Genomic DNA, 17,725 nt, shown 5'->3' on the forward strand with positions numbered 1-17,725 from the left:
TTTGAACTATGTTGCTGGAGAAGACTCCTGCGAGCTCCTTGGACTGCAAGGTGATCAAATTGGTCAGTCCTAGAGGAGATCAACTCTGACTGCTCTTTAGAAGGCCAGATCCTGAAGATGAAACTCAAATACTTTGGCCACTTAATGAGAAGGAAGGACTCACTGGAGAAGAGTCTGATGCTGGGAAAGATGGAGGGCAAAAGAAGAAGGGGATGACAGAGAATTTTACTGATCAGGATGAGTAGTTTATATAATTTGATTATTGATAAGGGATGACATATGGAAATAAGAGTTTCTATTTATTTAAGTACTAGAGAAGGCATCAATTTAGCCAAATTGCTTATATTTGTCTAGAAAGAGCAGAAGTCACCTCTTATAGATTTTTTCTCATTTCTGTTTTCCTTTCCTTTTTCCCCACATTTCATCTTTTAAAAATATTTTTCTTAAGTTTGCATTTGTCTTTTTACCTTTGTATTTGTAAACTTTAATAAAAACAATTTTTAAAAGCCTAACAGACAGGACACATCTGTTAATTCCTTATTTTGGGGATAAAAGAGAGATTAAGAACTCACCAGTGCCATCTTCACAGAGACTGGAAGTCAAACCATCTCTTACTGAAACCTGTAGGAGAGATATGCCTATGAACCATCTTTTCTTGTGGAGTTATCCAGAAAACTAGAATTTACCTTGTGTGGTAAGCATAAAAGTAGCAAAGCAAGCAAAGTTGTTGGGAAAAGCACAAAGCAGATTGTGATTAAATGCAAAAACACAGCATTACTGCCACATCAAAACTTAAATTGCCACAAACCAGCAGTCCCTACTATTGTGCATTACATAAACTATTATACCATGCCTGGAAGTTTCTGAGGACTACAAGCTAGCAATTGGCAATGTGAAAAACAAAACACTGCCAGATAGTTTCCACATTATCCAAAATTTAATGTTTTAATTTGTATTTTAATGTAACATTTAATTTTTTCTGCATAAGATCACCAAATCACAACCTGAAATCTTGTAAGATTTGGATGACAAAGCCAAAGCCTCTTACATTTGGTAAGTTTTTTTGGGCACTAGTACTAGAGAAAAATAATGTCCTTGAAGCCTTGGATCACACTGGGAACAAATGCTTCATAGTTTGAGATTCTATTTGTAATTATTTGCATTTGGCTAACAAGTCCAATCCTCCAGCTCCAAGATCCGTCTGTCTATCAAATTTATATGCTTAAGTGTTTAGCTCCTACTATCAAAATTTTGCAGCTCAAGTGGTTGAAAATTGTTTGATCAAGTCAGATTCTATGTAACTAATGAACATTTCAAAATGAAGTAGATCCAATACAGATACTATAAGACTATTTTCTTTGAGTAAAATTCAAGTTCATTTTTACATCCATGTTTAATTAATATTTTTTTTTTAGTATCACATGACTTATTTTGGGTGCCCATCAACTAGCCTGCATTTACATCTGTTTGCAATATCCTGTGGTCATGTGATTGTTAAATGATTTGCCACTGGAACTTTCTGAAATTTTTTTCCAACCTTAATATTAATAGGAGATTTCCTTTTCAAGCACTGGCCAGGCTCAACTCTGTTTAGCTCCAAAGGCCAGACAAAAGAGATCACTCCCCAACCTTCTGGTCTTGGCAGCCAACCAGGGGAGAGGAGTGGTACTGTATGAGAGGCAGATGTGTGCAGCTCCATTTGCTGTTGCAGCAGGTGCACACGACTGCTGCTCATCCAAATGCAGCTTTGCACATGAGTGTAAACACCTGCTGCTCGCATAAGTGGAACTCCATATGTGTTTGTCTGCCACTCACTTGGCCAAGTTCTGAACATGGGCTGGGGCCCAGTTTTGGGCCCCAGCCCGGGGGTTAGAGACCTCTGCTTTATAGCACTCTCTAAGTGGTTTAACAGAGTTATCATATTGCCCCCAACAATCTGGGTCCTCATTTTACTGACCTTGGAAGAAGGCCAAGTCAACTTTGAGCCGGACAAGACCGAACAACTGGCAGTGAACTGAATTAGCCTACAATACTGCGTTCTAACCATTGCACCACCATGCCATGTAGCTTTTGAACATGCAGTCTTCAGAAATCAAGAGAAGCATCTGGGGTGATACTATCTTTCTATGCACCTTTGTTTCTCCATGTAAGTAGTATATACATAGTCTTTGACTTACAACTGGTCACTTAGCAACTGTTTGAATTTACAATAGATACCCCTCTCTCCAAAGGTATGTAAAGACTCTGTTCCAAAGTTCCAAACCCCCCCCCAATCACATGACTTATTTTGGGTGCCCATCAACTAGCCTGCATTTACATCTGTTTGCAATATCCTGTGGTCATGTGACTGTTAAATTTTGTTGAAATACTTTTGGGTTTTGACAAAATGCCTCGAAATGCATAATGATGGCCATAAGAAAAGGTTGTATAATTAGGTTGGTCATTTGGGTGACCGGCTTTATAACCATCACGACTTATGACTGCAATGGGCAGGCTCTATTAGAATACTAAGTCCAGGACTACCTGCAATCTCCCACATTTTTTTCCTCAACCCTGATTGATTATCTTTTAACATCTTGCTACTTGCATTACAGTTTTTAATTTGCATGTCAATGCTTATTCTTTCCACATTTGAGAACCCTGTACCGTATCAGGAAGAAACACCAGTTTATCTTCACTTAATAAAAGTAGAACTCAGTATTTTATCTACAGGAGAGGTTCTATCTGGAATTTCAGAGGACTGATCAATATGTACACACATGCACAGAGTATATGTTTCTATGTGTGTATACACATGTGCACATCATGCTTGAGTATAGAGCAATCATAAAACAGTTGTGCCATATTCTGAGTAATAGGATGTCTCCGTGCCCCCCCCCCAATATTCACCCTGTTAAATCAAATGCACCTTAAGACTGCTCAATTAAGGAATTAATATACCATAATAACCTTAACTGCAGCTTCCTTCTAATTTACAGTGAAAGCCCCATTGTGAGCAATTAAACTGCAAATTAACAAGAAGCCAAGTAAGCTGGGCTAACATTCTGTGCTTGGGGGTCTGATCTGGAGAAACAGATGATCCCAGGCATTTCACAGCACATTCAACAGCACTCTCAGTGAAAGACACTCATGTTTTAAGCCCTCACGTGATATGAAGCAGTGCTTTTGGCATGCAATTAACATGCTGGTAGGTTTATTAAATATTCTTGCACACATTCTTCCTATACTAGAAAAGCTGTAAAAACTTTCCCCACCTCTCATTTCCACATTTCCTGCATGAAATTCTCATGCATATCAAGCAAGTGCTTAACTGGGGAAAGCCACAAAAAAGCCTATAAAAATCATAAGTTATTATTCACTCTTTCAAATCAGCAGGAAGAGGCCTTTTACTGAACGCATCCATTCAGCTGTAGGAAAAGAACAAATAAGGGAAATTACTTCTTTAATCGATGGTTGCTTTAAAATGAGCTGACCTTCTGTTGGGGAAGCAACTCCCAACAAACCAAGAGGTTACTAGGATAGGATTAAGATCAGTTTGCCTGACAATGTAGAGAAAAAGTTCTATGTAAGGAATAAAAATGTGCCAATAGCTTTCAGGAAATAAGGGTATGGGTTCTGCACAGGAATTTTTTTTATTGGGCATCTCACACTACGCTACACATTATTTCACGTTCAATGACTCTATTAATCTATGCTTGGAAACAAAAAGCTACTAAAATGTATCCTGGATATTATAATAACATATTAAAGGTCCACTCTTATTCAGTCTAAGACAGTGTTTCTCAATTTCAGTGATTTTAACATGGACTTCAAATCCCAGAATTCCTTAGCCAGCATGTTGGCTAGGAAATTCTGGGGATTGAAGTCCACAATCTCACTTGTAAAGATTTCTGAGATTGAGAAACACTGGTTTTATGCTAATAAGGTAAAATAAAATATATACATTTTGTTAATCATACATGGTATACATTTTAGATTGAAATGTTTCCACAATCTTATAACCAGAACATGTATTCACCAATTTTCATCAGTACATACAATCCCATTTTAAACATTCACAGGAATTCCATATCTGGGTTGTTTTAATTTTTAGCACCATGGCAATCCTCTTACCTTTTCTTCAATGTGCTGGGGAAATAAATTGTCAGAACATGGTGGAAAATTCTCCTTCTGCTCATAATTGTAGTCTTTGTCTTCATTTTCAGTAGTTTGAGTCTCATTCTAAAAAAACCCAAACGCTTGAGTTAGAATAAATATTGGTCTTTAGATTAATTGAATGTGGGTTGAGTACCGTATTTTTCAGAGTATAAGATGCACCAAGATTTTGAAGAGGCAAATTTAAAAAAAAAAGTTTTTGCACTCTGCAGACCTCCCAAAAATGACCCGTTTTTCACAAAAATGAGCCTGGGTTTTGTTTTGTTTAAAAAGGGCATGTATAGCCTTTAGAAGGCTTATAGAGTGCTTGGGGAGGGGAATTGAGCAAAAAATGGCCATTTGGTTGAAGGGAGCGGGGTTTGGGGAGGCAAAAATACTGTATTCAGTGTATAAGACAAACCCGGATTTTCAGCCTCTTTTTTGAGGGAAAGGCTAGAACTGAAATGATAAATTCATTTTATAATGAACTAAAATCTGCAAAGTCGATCAATCAATTAATAATAAACCAAAGGCATACCACCTCCCTTAAAATCTTAACAGTAGGACCAGGTCCACATATATTATGCTAAAGAAACTTGTCTGAAAGCTAAGATTTCTAGAATAATCAGTAAGAATTCCCAGTGAATCTCTAAATAGAAGCATTGATATGTGGCCCTCACTTACAACCATTCCTTTAGTGAACGTTCAACAGCACGTAAAAAAGTAACAATCATGATTGTTCTTTCCACTTAAGATGGTTGCAACATCTCCATGTCAATGGGGGAAACTGGATTCGATTAATAACTGCATTATTCATTTAAAATTGTGGTGATTTGCTTAACAAGGCACATAAAACCAGGCACAACTCACTTAACCACCTTGTTTGGCAACAGAAATTCTGGTTCCAATTGTAGTCTTAAAGAATACAGAACATTTCTTGTACAGAATATTTCACCAGTAAGGAACAATCCTGGAAAAAGCTCTCCCTTGGCAGTTACTAGTCTCAACTCAGTGGCAATAGACCTTCTCCTACAAATTTGGTTTCTGTCTGTTTAAATAATTCCATTACAGCCCTGGTGGCTTTTTTTGCCCAGCGAAATAGGCATAACATTCATGTCAATCTCACACTGGTGCTAACTTAAATTAATTTACATTATGTAATCAGTACCGTTAATTGCACTAGTAAGTCATGCTGTTGGATAAAAGTGCCTATATGCTCCTGTTAAAAGGAAGGTGAGCGAGGAGAATTGCAGCTGTGAGAAAATGATTGCAAAAATTATTACTGGGAGAATCATAATTCACTAAAATTAAATTCTTTCTTAAATGCCAAAGCATTGCTACAGGGAAAGTAATAGTGCCAAGCTGTTACTGTGGGAAATACTTCACTGTATGGAATTTTAAAAGTTCAAAAATATCAAAACATCATTATAAAAACTTCACAGGGTTGAGAAAAAATATTTTTTCTTATGTTAACAAGAACAAGGGATATCAAACTGGTAACCCTCCCAATACTAAAATAATATTTTTTTCTTTTGTTAGAAAGCTAGCTGTATTTTGGGAAAAAGAAACTGCAATGAGTATGGTTTATGATTTTCCCTGTGGAGTAGGCATGAGTGATGACTTTTGCACTGACAAAAGAAAAGCTTTATTTGCAGGCAAACGTCTACTTCTTCCTCTGCAATACATGCATACAGACAACTATTAAATATGCAAAATAGCAGGAGGAGAGCTATTTTCCATGCCATTTCCTGCTTGCCTTGTCATCTGCAAAGAATTTGGGGAAAGAGAAACATTTTCCTTTAAAATCATTTTAGGCTTTTGCAAAGGCTTAGGAAGAAAATGCACTTTGTTCATCCCCAAAATCTCTGTTTGCTAAGCTAAAGAACATAATAGCAATAGCACTTAGACTTATATACCACTTCATAGTGCTTTTATAGCCCTCTCTAAGCTGTTTACAGAGTCAGCCTATTGCGCCCCACAATCTGGGTTCTCATTTTACCAACTTCGGAAGAATGGAAGGCTGAGTCAACCTTGAGCTGGTGAGATTTGAACTGCTGAACTGCAGCTAGCAGTCAGCTGAAGTAGCCTGCAGTACTGCACTCTAACCACTGCGCCACCTCGGCTCTTTTTGTAAGAGAAACATAAGATAAACTCCAATGATATATGATAGGGTTGTTTGGGCTGATGGCCTCTATTCTACTTCCTTATTTATAGAGTTCTGAAATTTATACTGTATATGCTATCTTCTACATGGTACTCTTGAGATATGTTAGATTACAATTCCAGTGGTCAAGCCTACTGTTTTGGATGGGAGTTGTAGTCTAACATGGCCTGAGAGAATCATACTTGGATAAATTAATCTAGATCTTTGTAAACAGATGAAAATCCCACCCCACCCACTAACAAAATTTATTTACAGTTAGAGTATTCCTATGCAGATACAGAAAACATCTCTGTTTTGCACGTGAAATTGTTTCTCTTATCAAATTTCCAAGTAAAATGCCATTCCTTATTCTCTTAAGCTTTAAGGAACCTATCCGCTCTCTAAAATAATATGTAACAACTGTTATTATGGGTTTCATAGAATAGACAATTGAAGTCTAACCTCAATCAGCTGTTCAGGCTTTATCACAAATTAGCCTTACATTCACATTCCTTCCTTTTTATAAGAACTGCTGACAAATGAGTTAGCAGAGTTGGGAACTACTACTTTTTCCTAGAACTTCAAAGAACATGAACTGGAATTGAGTGCAAAAAAATACTGCAAGCAGGGAGGAGGACATCTAAACACTTACAGGCAGTTTTAAGACCAAAAATGTTTTCAATTTCAGAACTGCATTTGTATATAAGAATCCAGTTTTCTTCAAGCTTTTTTTAAAATTTCAGTGGCCTAATTTGGGAAGAAATCTTCTTTTGCAAAACAGGTGGTTAAATACTTGCTAATTTATTGCACAGCCTCCAGAAATTATTCAAGTAGACATTGATCTATTATTCAAGTAGATATTGAAATTATTCAAGTAGATATTGATCTATCCTAGGTTCACATTAATTTACTAACCTCTTTCAAATATACAGAACACAGTAAAATGTTCAGTCAGCAGGACAGGATACTGTATATTTATTACTTTAAATGTTATGGTCTCCTTAAAATATAGCCAACTCATTTTAACTAGTTGTTGCTTACAATTCTTTATTTCTAGAATCTAGTAGCACAAAAAAGCATTCTGTAAGCATCTCCACTCCCATGCAAAAAACAAATCTACTGATACTGCAGGACTTGGGAATCTTGATACTTTAGCACCCATAGTTAAGGGCAGTGCTCAGCACATTTACCAAGGAAAACATGCAGGAAACATCATATTTGAAGGCAAGAATGTAGAAGTTTCATTGGTTGAAATGTGTTGGATGAGAAGTGAAATGACTTCAAGAAAAAAATAAAGAAAGCCCAGTTGCCTTTTGAAAAAGCACTTTTGAGACATAAATGGACCGTGGACCACACTCTATTCCTAAGAGGTCCGTCAAGGGGGCATGCATAAGCGCACCAGTGTGGCTACTGTCCCTGTCGTACTGTCTCCATTTATCTGTATTTACTTCCTTTGTTCATGTTTATACTTATACCTGTTATTTTGTACATGTTTGAGAAAACAAAAATAAATAAAATAAAGTATCTCATTCTCAAAGTTCTTTTTGCTTAGACCAGGCTACTGGGCATTGCTAGTAGCTGTTCTAGGAGACTTGAGTTGCAATATTTGGCTTTCTTGAAATTGTTCATTTGATAAACTGCTGTCCACTCATTAATTATTCCCCTAAGCCAGTCTTTCCCCCACTTGCTGCAAAAACACAAGACAAAAAGAGTATCTCCTTCAAGTTGCATCTCCTTCATGCAACATCTGTCAGCATTGTGGTGTGATCTGGAGTTATTATTTCTTTCAATTGGTCCTTGAAGTTATTTCTTTCAATTGGTCCTTGAAGTCTTAGGTGGACATCCAATGTTCAAACTGATGTTACCTGGTCAGGTAATGAAATGTTCGCAAACAACTACGTTCAGAGAGCACAAGGACTCCTGAATTCCTCTCACCCTGCAAGAGGATATTTATCTACTAGACCTCAATCTACATCACAATTCGCCATCAAGAAATACACAAAACACAGGGAATGGGCTCCTACATGTAAATTATATTTTATTGAAAAGCAAAGAAGCCAGACATTAGAAACACAATTCTTTCCATGCTGAACAAAATAGCACAAAATTTTTCCATTTATTCCTGTATGGAAATATGGAATCTCTGATAGTTCTTTTATTCCAAAATGAAGTGCTTTGGTGTAATGTAGGAGTTGTAGATGATAATGGTAATTTTTAAAAACCTTTTCGATTCTCACAGGTAAGCAAAGCTTATCCCCTGAGGAAAAAAAAGTCAGAGAAAAATCCCACACATATAAAAAGAACTTGACAGAGGTTCCACTAGCTTTAATTAGAAACAAGACTTTAAAAGGGAAAAAAATCATGACTCAGGAATTTTGAGTATTCAGGACAAAGTCATCAGTAACATTTTAGACCAGGGGTCTCCAATCTTGGTGATTTTAAGGTTAGTGGACTTCAACTCGCAGAATTCTGGGAGCTGAAGTCCGCCAGGCTTAAAGTTGCCAAGGTTGGAGACCCCTGTTTTAAATGGAATCTTCTACTGCAGAGCAGTGACAGCCATCCATCTCTAAAAAGTAAAACTTACCACATAACTGTGAGAGCCACTCTGCTTGGACACAGCCGCTTGGTACTTAGCAAGCCTATCCTTGATGGATGTTTCTGAAAAGCGAGGTATTTCTAGGTTTCTCCTGTTCTCTGCTTTCTCTGAGCTTGAAACTGCAGAGGAATAAAGCAAATTATCTAGAACCATATTTTTCAAACTTTTAAGGTTTAAGATGTGTGGACTTCAAATCCCAGCATTCCCCAGACAGCATGCTTGAAAGTTTTGAAAAACACTGATCTTCTAGAATAAACATACACAGCTGCTGATACCGAGACCCATTGTAAGAGATTGAAAACTTCAATCTGGTTAACACAACAACCACTTCATAACCCAGGTGGCCAAAGGGCATGAATTAATTCCAACTCAAAATGTTTACCTTAAAGAAAGAACTTTGCCCTATTTAAAGATTCCCTTGGTTTCTTTACTAATTTAAAACTAAATTATAAGCAATAGCATCAGATCTGGATGTGAGTAGTACCAGTGATGAAATTCAATTTTTTTTTACTACCATTCTGGGGTGTGGCTTAGTGGGCATGACAGGGAAAGGATACTGCAAAAGCTCCATTCCCACCCCACTCTGGGGCCAGCCAGAGGTGATATTTTGCCAGTTCTCCAAAATACTCAAATGTCCGCTACTGGTTCTCCAGAACCTACCTGCTGAATTTCACCCGCGTACCCTTTTGAAAACAAAAAGATGACCAAAATAAAATAACAAAAATACAAGTTGGGGAAACCACATGATTTAGATGCTTATGCTTTTGGCTCCCCCATTCCCATTTGAGAAATGTACGAGGTTATTTCTGAACTTACGTATCATCCAGAACTGGAGTTGAAGTGGTTGCTTGGGAGCACAGGACTGAGGTTCATACAAGCACAAATTGTACTTTATGTCACCCAATTACAAATAGTACAAATCACACTTGACTTAAAAACTGTCCCAGTTGTCTAGTTTGCCAAGAAAAACAGGAAAGTCCTGCTGCTTCTGCTGTGGCATGGCCACATTTCGTGTAATTACTACCCCGTTTCCCTGAAAATAAGAGCTCCCTGGATAATAAGCCCAATCAGGCTTTTGAGCGCATGCGAAAATATTGCAACACAGCAGCAGCTCTGAGGTGATCATGCTCGCCACCTCCTGTACCTCAAAAATAATAAGACCTCCCCCAAAATAAGGCCAGGTGCTTATTTCAGGGGTCAAAAGAAATAAGACCCTGTCTTATTTTCAGGGAAACACGGTATGCCACCACCGTTGATATGAGTGTAATTTATATCTATCAACAATTATACTGTCATAACTGCGGAGACCTGTCTCTACGCCAAAGAAAAACATACAACCATGTTATCTCTTTTGCACACAAGGATATAGCAGTGGTAGTGACCGCAATCCCCAAAGACATTTCCATTTTATCAAAGGGATGCATTAGTATCCTGCCTTCAAGTAAACAGAGGTCATCACAAGAAGCCTGGTTTAGTAGTAGAGTAGCTATGAATATGTGGAAATATCGATACTGAAGATTACATATTTTTTTAAAGAAATCCAATTGAAAAGTCAAGGACTACCCAAACATAAATCTTGCATATTATAATGATCAGGCACACAGTTTCAATATATTAGCAATATATAAGCATTTATCCTATATTTTCTTTTAGCTGCTTCATATAAATTAATTAGATATATTTGCATTTAAGTTGTTTAATATTTTGAGGTGCCCTTCTTCTTTATTAAAAGGGTGAATACTGTGCTTGCCATTGTACATATAGGAGTCATCCCAACTATATTAAATACTAGCTGACATTCTGGCGCTGGCCGGGTATTTATTTATTCCAACCCTCCTTCTATGAATGTCGCCACAATTTCTAATGTTGGATTTACCCCCCTTACCAGATGGAGCCCCTTGTGGAATACTGTGAAGCCATTACCATGGCATTTCCACAGTGCTGCAAATTAGAAGCCATTTTAAGGCAGGACAGTAGAAGCCATTTTAAGGCACAAAAGGCTGTATCTTAACTCCTGAGGGTGTTAGGAGTGTCTTACCCACATAGTATTTGTTTCCAAAGGGTAAATAATCTGTGCACCAGGTTTGGTTGAAATTGCTCGAGGCGTTCCAGAGTATGCTGGAACAATACCCACACAAACACAAAGCCATTTTATATATATATATATAGGAAGAAAAAAGCTTGCTCACATGAAGAATTGTGGCTTCTTTCTCCCTGAGGTAAGTCGAGGTCCTCTGAAAAGAAGTGGCTCTCTGAGAACACTCTACCCTCAGCAGTTCTGCCATGGTCGTGAACAACCTGCTTTAAAAAGGAAAGATTTTCTGTTTATTATTTGTTTAGTCACCAAATGAAGAGAAGGAAATAGGAAGTAGAAGCAAGAAAGATCAACAATATCACACAGCAACCGAAGATGTTCTTTTCTCTCTCAATGAATTCTAAATGAATGGTAACCACTAAGAATTATTCAAGATGGTAAACATTAATTTAGTTAGGTTGACTGTACAGGTAGTCCTCAACTTGTGACCACAATGGAGCCCAACATTGTGTTGTTAAGTGAGACAGTTATAAGTGGGGTTTTGCCCACTTTACGACCGTTCTTGCCACAGTTGATAAGTTAGCAACCTGACTGTTAAGTGAATCTGGCTCTTCCCCCCCCCCCCAATTGGTTTCCTTGTGAGAAGGTCGCAAAAGGTGATCACATGATCTTGGGACCACAGCAACAGTCATAAATATGAACTGATTGCTAAGCATCTGAAATCTGATCACATATCAGGGGGATACTGTGATGGTCATGTGTGTGAAAAGTGGTCATAAGTCACTTTTTTCAGTGCTGTTGTAACTTTGAATGGTCATTGATATGAACTGTTTGTAAGTTGAGGACTACCTGCATTCATTTTATGTGAAATTCTAGGTGCCTGAAAATTGTTAGATCCAACCAACTAAGATATATCAGGAGATCTGGCCTGAAGGTGCCACTCTGTCATACTGGGCTTTTACTAAGGAACCCTAAGAAGAAATAAATGCATATATCAACTTAATTTTCATTGTTTATTAAGGAGGCCATTATATTTTAGGCATTTTTGTGTCTAATGGCAGGAACACATTTGCGTTGTGAAAGTTCTATTTTACGAATTAGAATTGAATATATCCTGGCTCAAATTCTTTAATGTGGTTGTTAAGAAACGAACAGTCCACAAATTCATCTATCCAAAGTCAAAGCTCTGGATATAAGCTGCCAATGGAACCCAGTATATTTTTAAAATCCTATTTTGATCCTTTAGCAGAAATTATAGCAATTGCATTGGCATTTGATGTTATTAAAAATGGCATATCATTTAGATATAGTAAAAAAAGAAGGTTAAAATACACACAGGCATACATACACCTATTTCCCAACATCACCTCCTTTACACACAACATCCAATGATCTCAATGAGATACAACATGACAATAAATAGCAGTGGAATCCTCTCCAATCTAATTAAAAAATTTGAGTGACTCCATAAGCCAAAAAAAACAATCAACAGATTAATCAACAAAGCCATTGAGCAATTCATCAGTGAGAGATGTTTTATTTTAAAGCAGTTTGATTTCAAATAATCTTTACGGTAATAGGAAACATGGAGGGATTGGTGGGGGGGAATAGAAATCTTGCTTTCCAAATTGAGAAAGATGGTTCTTGTTAAACTTCATACTGCGACACTTAATCAAAACACAAATTTTAGCAATAAAGTCCATTTTTATACAGTGCATGCAGACATCAAATAGATTCGGTTTCATTAAAAATGAAAGCTCAGGGATTGCTCTAATTTTCTCAGGAGCCCTTTCTCCTCTGCTTATTAAGATGCTGTCAGCAGACAGGAATTCATCTGGGCATGCATTTTTCTATACTCAAGAAGGGAAGCATTAGGCAATAGAATTGTAAGCCAGCGCATAAGTTCCAGAAATCACAGCGCTGCAGAGAATCAGAAAACATGTGAAAGAAAGCAAGTGATACACCCTACTACGGATATCACACACAAGTACTTCCAAGGTAGTGAACAGCCTTTGTAAAAAGTTTAGAACCAACAAGAAAAAGCATTTCATTAGAGGAAAGAATGAATGTGTGCATGCTGACCTTTGGTATATGTGCATGACAGCAGAAAAAATCATAATGTCCTGAAGCCCATATTGTCACCAATAGCAGAAAGGATATAGGAGACAGATGGCTGACTTCAAACTAATCTGACTCAAAGAATTGCTTGTGGATAAAAGTAAAGATGTTTATGGATTTTGTTTTTCTTGTCACCATACCTTAAGGAAAAACAAGTCTAGAAATCTGCAACAGGAAAAAAGGAAACAAAATTGATTTATTTCCATATTGAGGAACTATTAAGATGGACATCAATGTCCATGGCTCTTCCACCTTTCGCCACAGCTTTTCTAAAGCTGCTATCTTATTTTTCAGAATATAAGACGCAGCAGAGTATAAGACGCACCAAGACTTTGAAGAGGTAAATTTAAAAAAAGTTTTTGCAGTCTGTAGACCTCCCAAACGCTCTGCACGCCTCATCTTTTGTGGAAAAACAGTATATGCAGAGTGTGCTCCTGGGGGCTTGGGGATGGGGGCAAAAATGGCCCCGTTTTTTGCCAAGGGCATGAATACGCCTTTAGGGAGGCTTGTAGAGTGCTCCTGGGGGCTGGAGGGGGGGCAAAATGAGGGGAAAATGGCCCGGTTTTTTTGCTGTTTTTGTCCTCCTCAGCCCTCAGGAGCACTTTGCCGGCTTCCCAAACCTCTACAAGTCCATTTTTGTGAAGGGGCAGAGTTTCAGGAGGGTCAAAAATGCCATAGTTCAGTGTATAAGACGCACCCAGATTTTCACCCCTCTTTTGGGGGGGGGGTGTAAAAAGGTGCGTCTTATACTCTGCAAAAATACGGTACTTACCCTCTAATAATTTTTCCTTCAATACTGTAGTCACAGCAAAGAAGTCCTGATCACATCTAGAATTCTAAAATACAGGCTCAATGTTGCTCACAAAACTGAAAGGACGTGGCATCGTATTTTTAAGTAAGCAGTTTCTGCTTGATTATGCTTAGGTAGGAGTCAGCCCCTAGATGTTTAAAGCAGCTAAAGGAAAGAGTGCCTATGGGTACAATAAATAAGGGCTCTGATTACCTGGAACAATCCAACGAAGTTACACAAAACTCATTTAGACCTTAATGAAATTCTGTGTAAGGAAAAAACAAAGCTACATTGTACAGTTTTAAGAACTGCCCGTCCTCAGCAAAAGTTATTAGGGAAGTTGTGGTAGAATTTATGTGTTGATTGTAAAAGACATGTGCCATTGCCCAAAGGATAGCCGTACTACTAAACCTGCAAATCCTCTGTTTTGTGTAATAGCTAAACTATCATAATTGTCCTCCCAGGTTGCATGATCCAATTTAATTCACAAGACTAAAAAAAAAAAAAAAGATTACCAATGCAGTTGTTCGGACCTAGGCTTCCTGATACAGTAAAAAGCACACGCTTAGTCCCAAAATTATTCAAAGTCTGTGAATTATATTCATTCACTGCCCGTAATGAGTCCCAAATAGTTTGTAAAGAGTCCAACAGTAGCCTGCCAAAGTCTTTCGGGATAAGGCTAATAAGCACCCACCTTTATCTCCCTTGAAACACTACCAAAGACCTAATGGCATAGCTTGCAAGGCCACATGGAGGAAAGAGTCAAAACGGAGCTTCAGAAGTTAAACCGACCAGCACAAACAAAATGCTTCCTGCAAAGGCTCATATGCTTTGCTCCTCCTTTATGTCCTAGGGAGGGCTAAGTTGTCTCTTTTGTCTTAACTGTCTTGCCTTCTGGCAGCTCTTGCACATGCACACACGGGAACAAGCTCCCCTGTTCCTCTGCCTCACTGATGTCCGACTCTGGAGGCTCCGGAGGCAGCACATAACTCCCAGATGGCCCTGGCCCCCTCTCTGCCACTGATGCAGAGCCTTTGTCTGACTCTTCCCCAGACTCCAGGACTGGCCCATGTTCCTCCCCAACCTCCTCACTATCTGATTCTGCTGCCAGCTCCGCAGGCTGCTCGCGGACCACGACAGCAGTCATCTTTAGAATAACTACATATATAGCCAATGCCATTTGACTATGGGATACAAACTGTTTAAACTTTCAAAAAATACTTTAATGATCAATTCTCAGCTCAAGTATCAATCCAGAATTTTTAAAAGAATTTCACAAGATTTTATGTGTTTGTTTCAATCACATGTACCAGATTATTTCCTTGGTACGTCGATGCCCCTATTTTGCAAATACAGTTTTAAAAAGGTCATGGGGTATCAGATAGGACTGGGGGTAGATATATTAATTTTTATTATAATAAGATATTTTATTATAAAATATCTTAGACATTTTAGAACTTACTACTTTTTAAAGGAGGATTTGACAGATAGACAAAGTATAGAGGGGTAAGGTGTAGCATAATCAAGAAAAACAGCTTCCTAAAGTATTTTTGCATTAAATGTCTTGGTCTATTTTGCAGAAAACACACATTGAGATTGAGCTTGCATTGTCTTCAAATATTTTTTCTAATACTATTATAATATTTTGATTTAAAACTACCACTTCAGACATATGTTATTTACACATGCTCAGATGTAGTAGCATACTGCAGATCTGCTAAATGGGATTGAAGCTGAATCAATAGCAATTTGCATTCCACTCTTCAGTGAGCTAAAACCAGTTTGTATAGTCTACAAGCAATGTGACATTGCCAATATATCTGGGGGCATTTAGCAGAGGAAGGTCGATTAAGTATGCAATTATTCTGAATCTGAATCCCAATCTCTAGCACCAAATTAGTTCCAGTTTATGAAACCTTTGTAAAGCCTTCCTCTTTAGAGATCACTGCTCAAAAGTCTTCAACTTATTCTACACTCTCTAGATAATTATCTGGTTAATGGCCAAAGTCCTCAAAAAGTCAGTGCCTGGAAAGAAATACTGGAGCTGGAAGCTTTGTCAGCATCTCTTCTGTCATCATTCTCGAAAACCAGGCCATTGAAATGAATTAAAATGGGATTCTAACAATTTTCAAAGCAATGAGGTGTCCCAATCTCAAGAATCCACTATGTGCCATATTGTTATTGAAATGGACTACATATTCTTTATTCTAGGCACTTTCACAGCCTTTGCCAACTTAATCTCTTTCCAATTGTTGGCTTTCTAATCTCATAATTGCTGCTGCATTGTGCTTAGCACAGGACATGATCACTATTCTCATAATGAATGCATCTCACTGGGAAGTTACAGTATTGGGGGTAATATTAATTTGTTGTTTTTCATCTACTATATTGCTGCTGCATTGTGCTTGCACAGGACATGATCACTAATCTCATCATAATACATCTCACCTTGGAGTTCTTGCCATTGAGCATAATGTGATGATACATTCTAAAGTGAAACCCCTCGGGATGCTTTAGGCTCTACCATATTTACTAACTGTCTCAGATTCTATGATTTAAGAACAATCCTTATATAAGATATAAACATAAAGGTTCCCCTTGCACATATGTGCTAGTCGTTCCAGACTCTAGGGGTGTGCTCATTTCCGTTTCAAAGCGAAGAGCAGAGCTGTCTGAAGACGTCTCCGTGGTCATGGGCTGGCATGATTAATGCTGAAAGTGCACAGAACGCTGTTACCTTCCCACAAAAGTATACCCTATTTTTCTACTTGCATTTTTACGTGCTTTCGAACTGCTAGGTTGGCAGAAGCTGGGACAAGCAAAGGGTGCTCACTCCGTTATGTGGTGCTAGGGATTCGAACCGCTGAACTGCGGACCTTCTGATTGACAAGCTCAGTGTCTTAGCCACCAAGCCACCGCGTCCTTATGTGTAAGATATATAACAGCATATAAACATTTTATTACTGCAGAGTTGGTACTAATACAGCAAAATGTAGTTTAAAAGTATGAATATAATAATTGGTTGCGTGGAACCAGAAAGGTAATCTTTATCCAGATCTTGAGCTTGAACTACAATCAGGGTATATAGGATTACCAAAATGCATAAGAAGCAAAGTGGGGGGGGGGGGGTAAGATGTGTGAATACACAAAGACTCAGAAGGCATTCTCTAAATACCAGGGTCCGTAGCTTGGGTCCTGCAAAGACTTCAGTAAGGTCCATCAAGGCCAACATTCACAAGACTTTTAAAAATATTTTAAATGAAAGTAAGTTAGCATGCTCTAACAGATTTCAACATAACATTTATAGCAATGCCTTTGGTCTGCACAAAGGTCTAATGGGTGGATAGAAAGCATTCTGCAAAGCAATAGCAATAAGACTTACATACTGCTTTACAGTGCTTTACAGTCCTCTCTAAGCGGTTTACACAGTCAGCATATTGCCCCCAACCAATCTGGGTCCTCATTTTACCGACCTCAGAAGGATGGAAGGCGAGTCAACCTTGAGCCTGGTGAGATCTGAACTGCCAAATTGCAGGCAGCCAGCAGGCAGCAGAAATAGCTTGCAGTACTGCACTCTAACCACTGCACCACCGCGGCTCATTTGCCTTCTGAGATACTGTATTTAATAGCAGTGGTGGTGCAGTGGTTAGAATGCAGTATTGCAGGCTAATTCTACCAGGTGTTTGATCCTCACTGGCTCAAGGTTGACTCAGCCTTCAACCTTCCGAGGTCGGCAAAATGAGGACGCAGATTGTTGGTGGCAATAGGCTGACTCTGTAAACTGCTTAGAAAAGGCTGTAAAGCACTGAGAAGCAGTGTGTAAGTCTAAGTGTATTGCTATTTTGCTACTGGCTATTTTTATAGTCATTCTGCAAATTAGCAGGCTTTTCATGGCTTGGAACATTTGGG

At 38.2% G+C, this 17,725-nt stretch overlaps 1 protein-coding gene across 5 annotated transcripts in view; it reads right to left on the bottom strand.

Annotated features, from left to right (window-relative positions):
• LIMA1 (LIM domain and actin binding 1) overlaps positions 1 to 17,725 on the bottom strand; it is a 67,872-nt gene that overhangs the window by 15,006 nt on the left and 35,141 nt on the right. For 3 of the 5 annotated variants that reach the window (XM_032209274.1, XM_032209273.1, XM_032209276.1), the window contains 4 exons: positions 11,063 to 11,174; positions 8,862 to 8,992; positions 4,114 to 4,221; positions 573 to 621 (listed from right to left, as the gene is read on the bottom strand). In XM_032209274.1, the coding sequence (XP_032065165.1) occupies positions 573 to 621; positions 4,114 to 4,221; positions 8,862 to 8,992; positions 11,063 to 11,174 (400 nt within the window). The remainder of the gene's footprint in view (positions 1 to 572; positions 622 to 4,113; positions 4,222 to 8,861; positions 8,993 to 11,062; positions 11,175 to 17,725) is intronic. The other 2 variants (XM_032209275.1, XM_032209277.1) reach the window with 1 other exon arrangement.

The sequence above is a fragment of the Thamnophis elegans genome, chromosome 2, assembly GCF_009769535.1.
Source record: "Thamnophis elegans isolate rThaEle1 chromosome 2, rThaEle1.pri, whole genome shotgun sequence".
Classification (NCBI taxonomy): domain Eukaryota; kingdom Metazoa; phylum Chordata; class Lepidosauria; order Squamata; family Colubridae; genus Thamnophis; species Thamnophis elegans.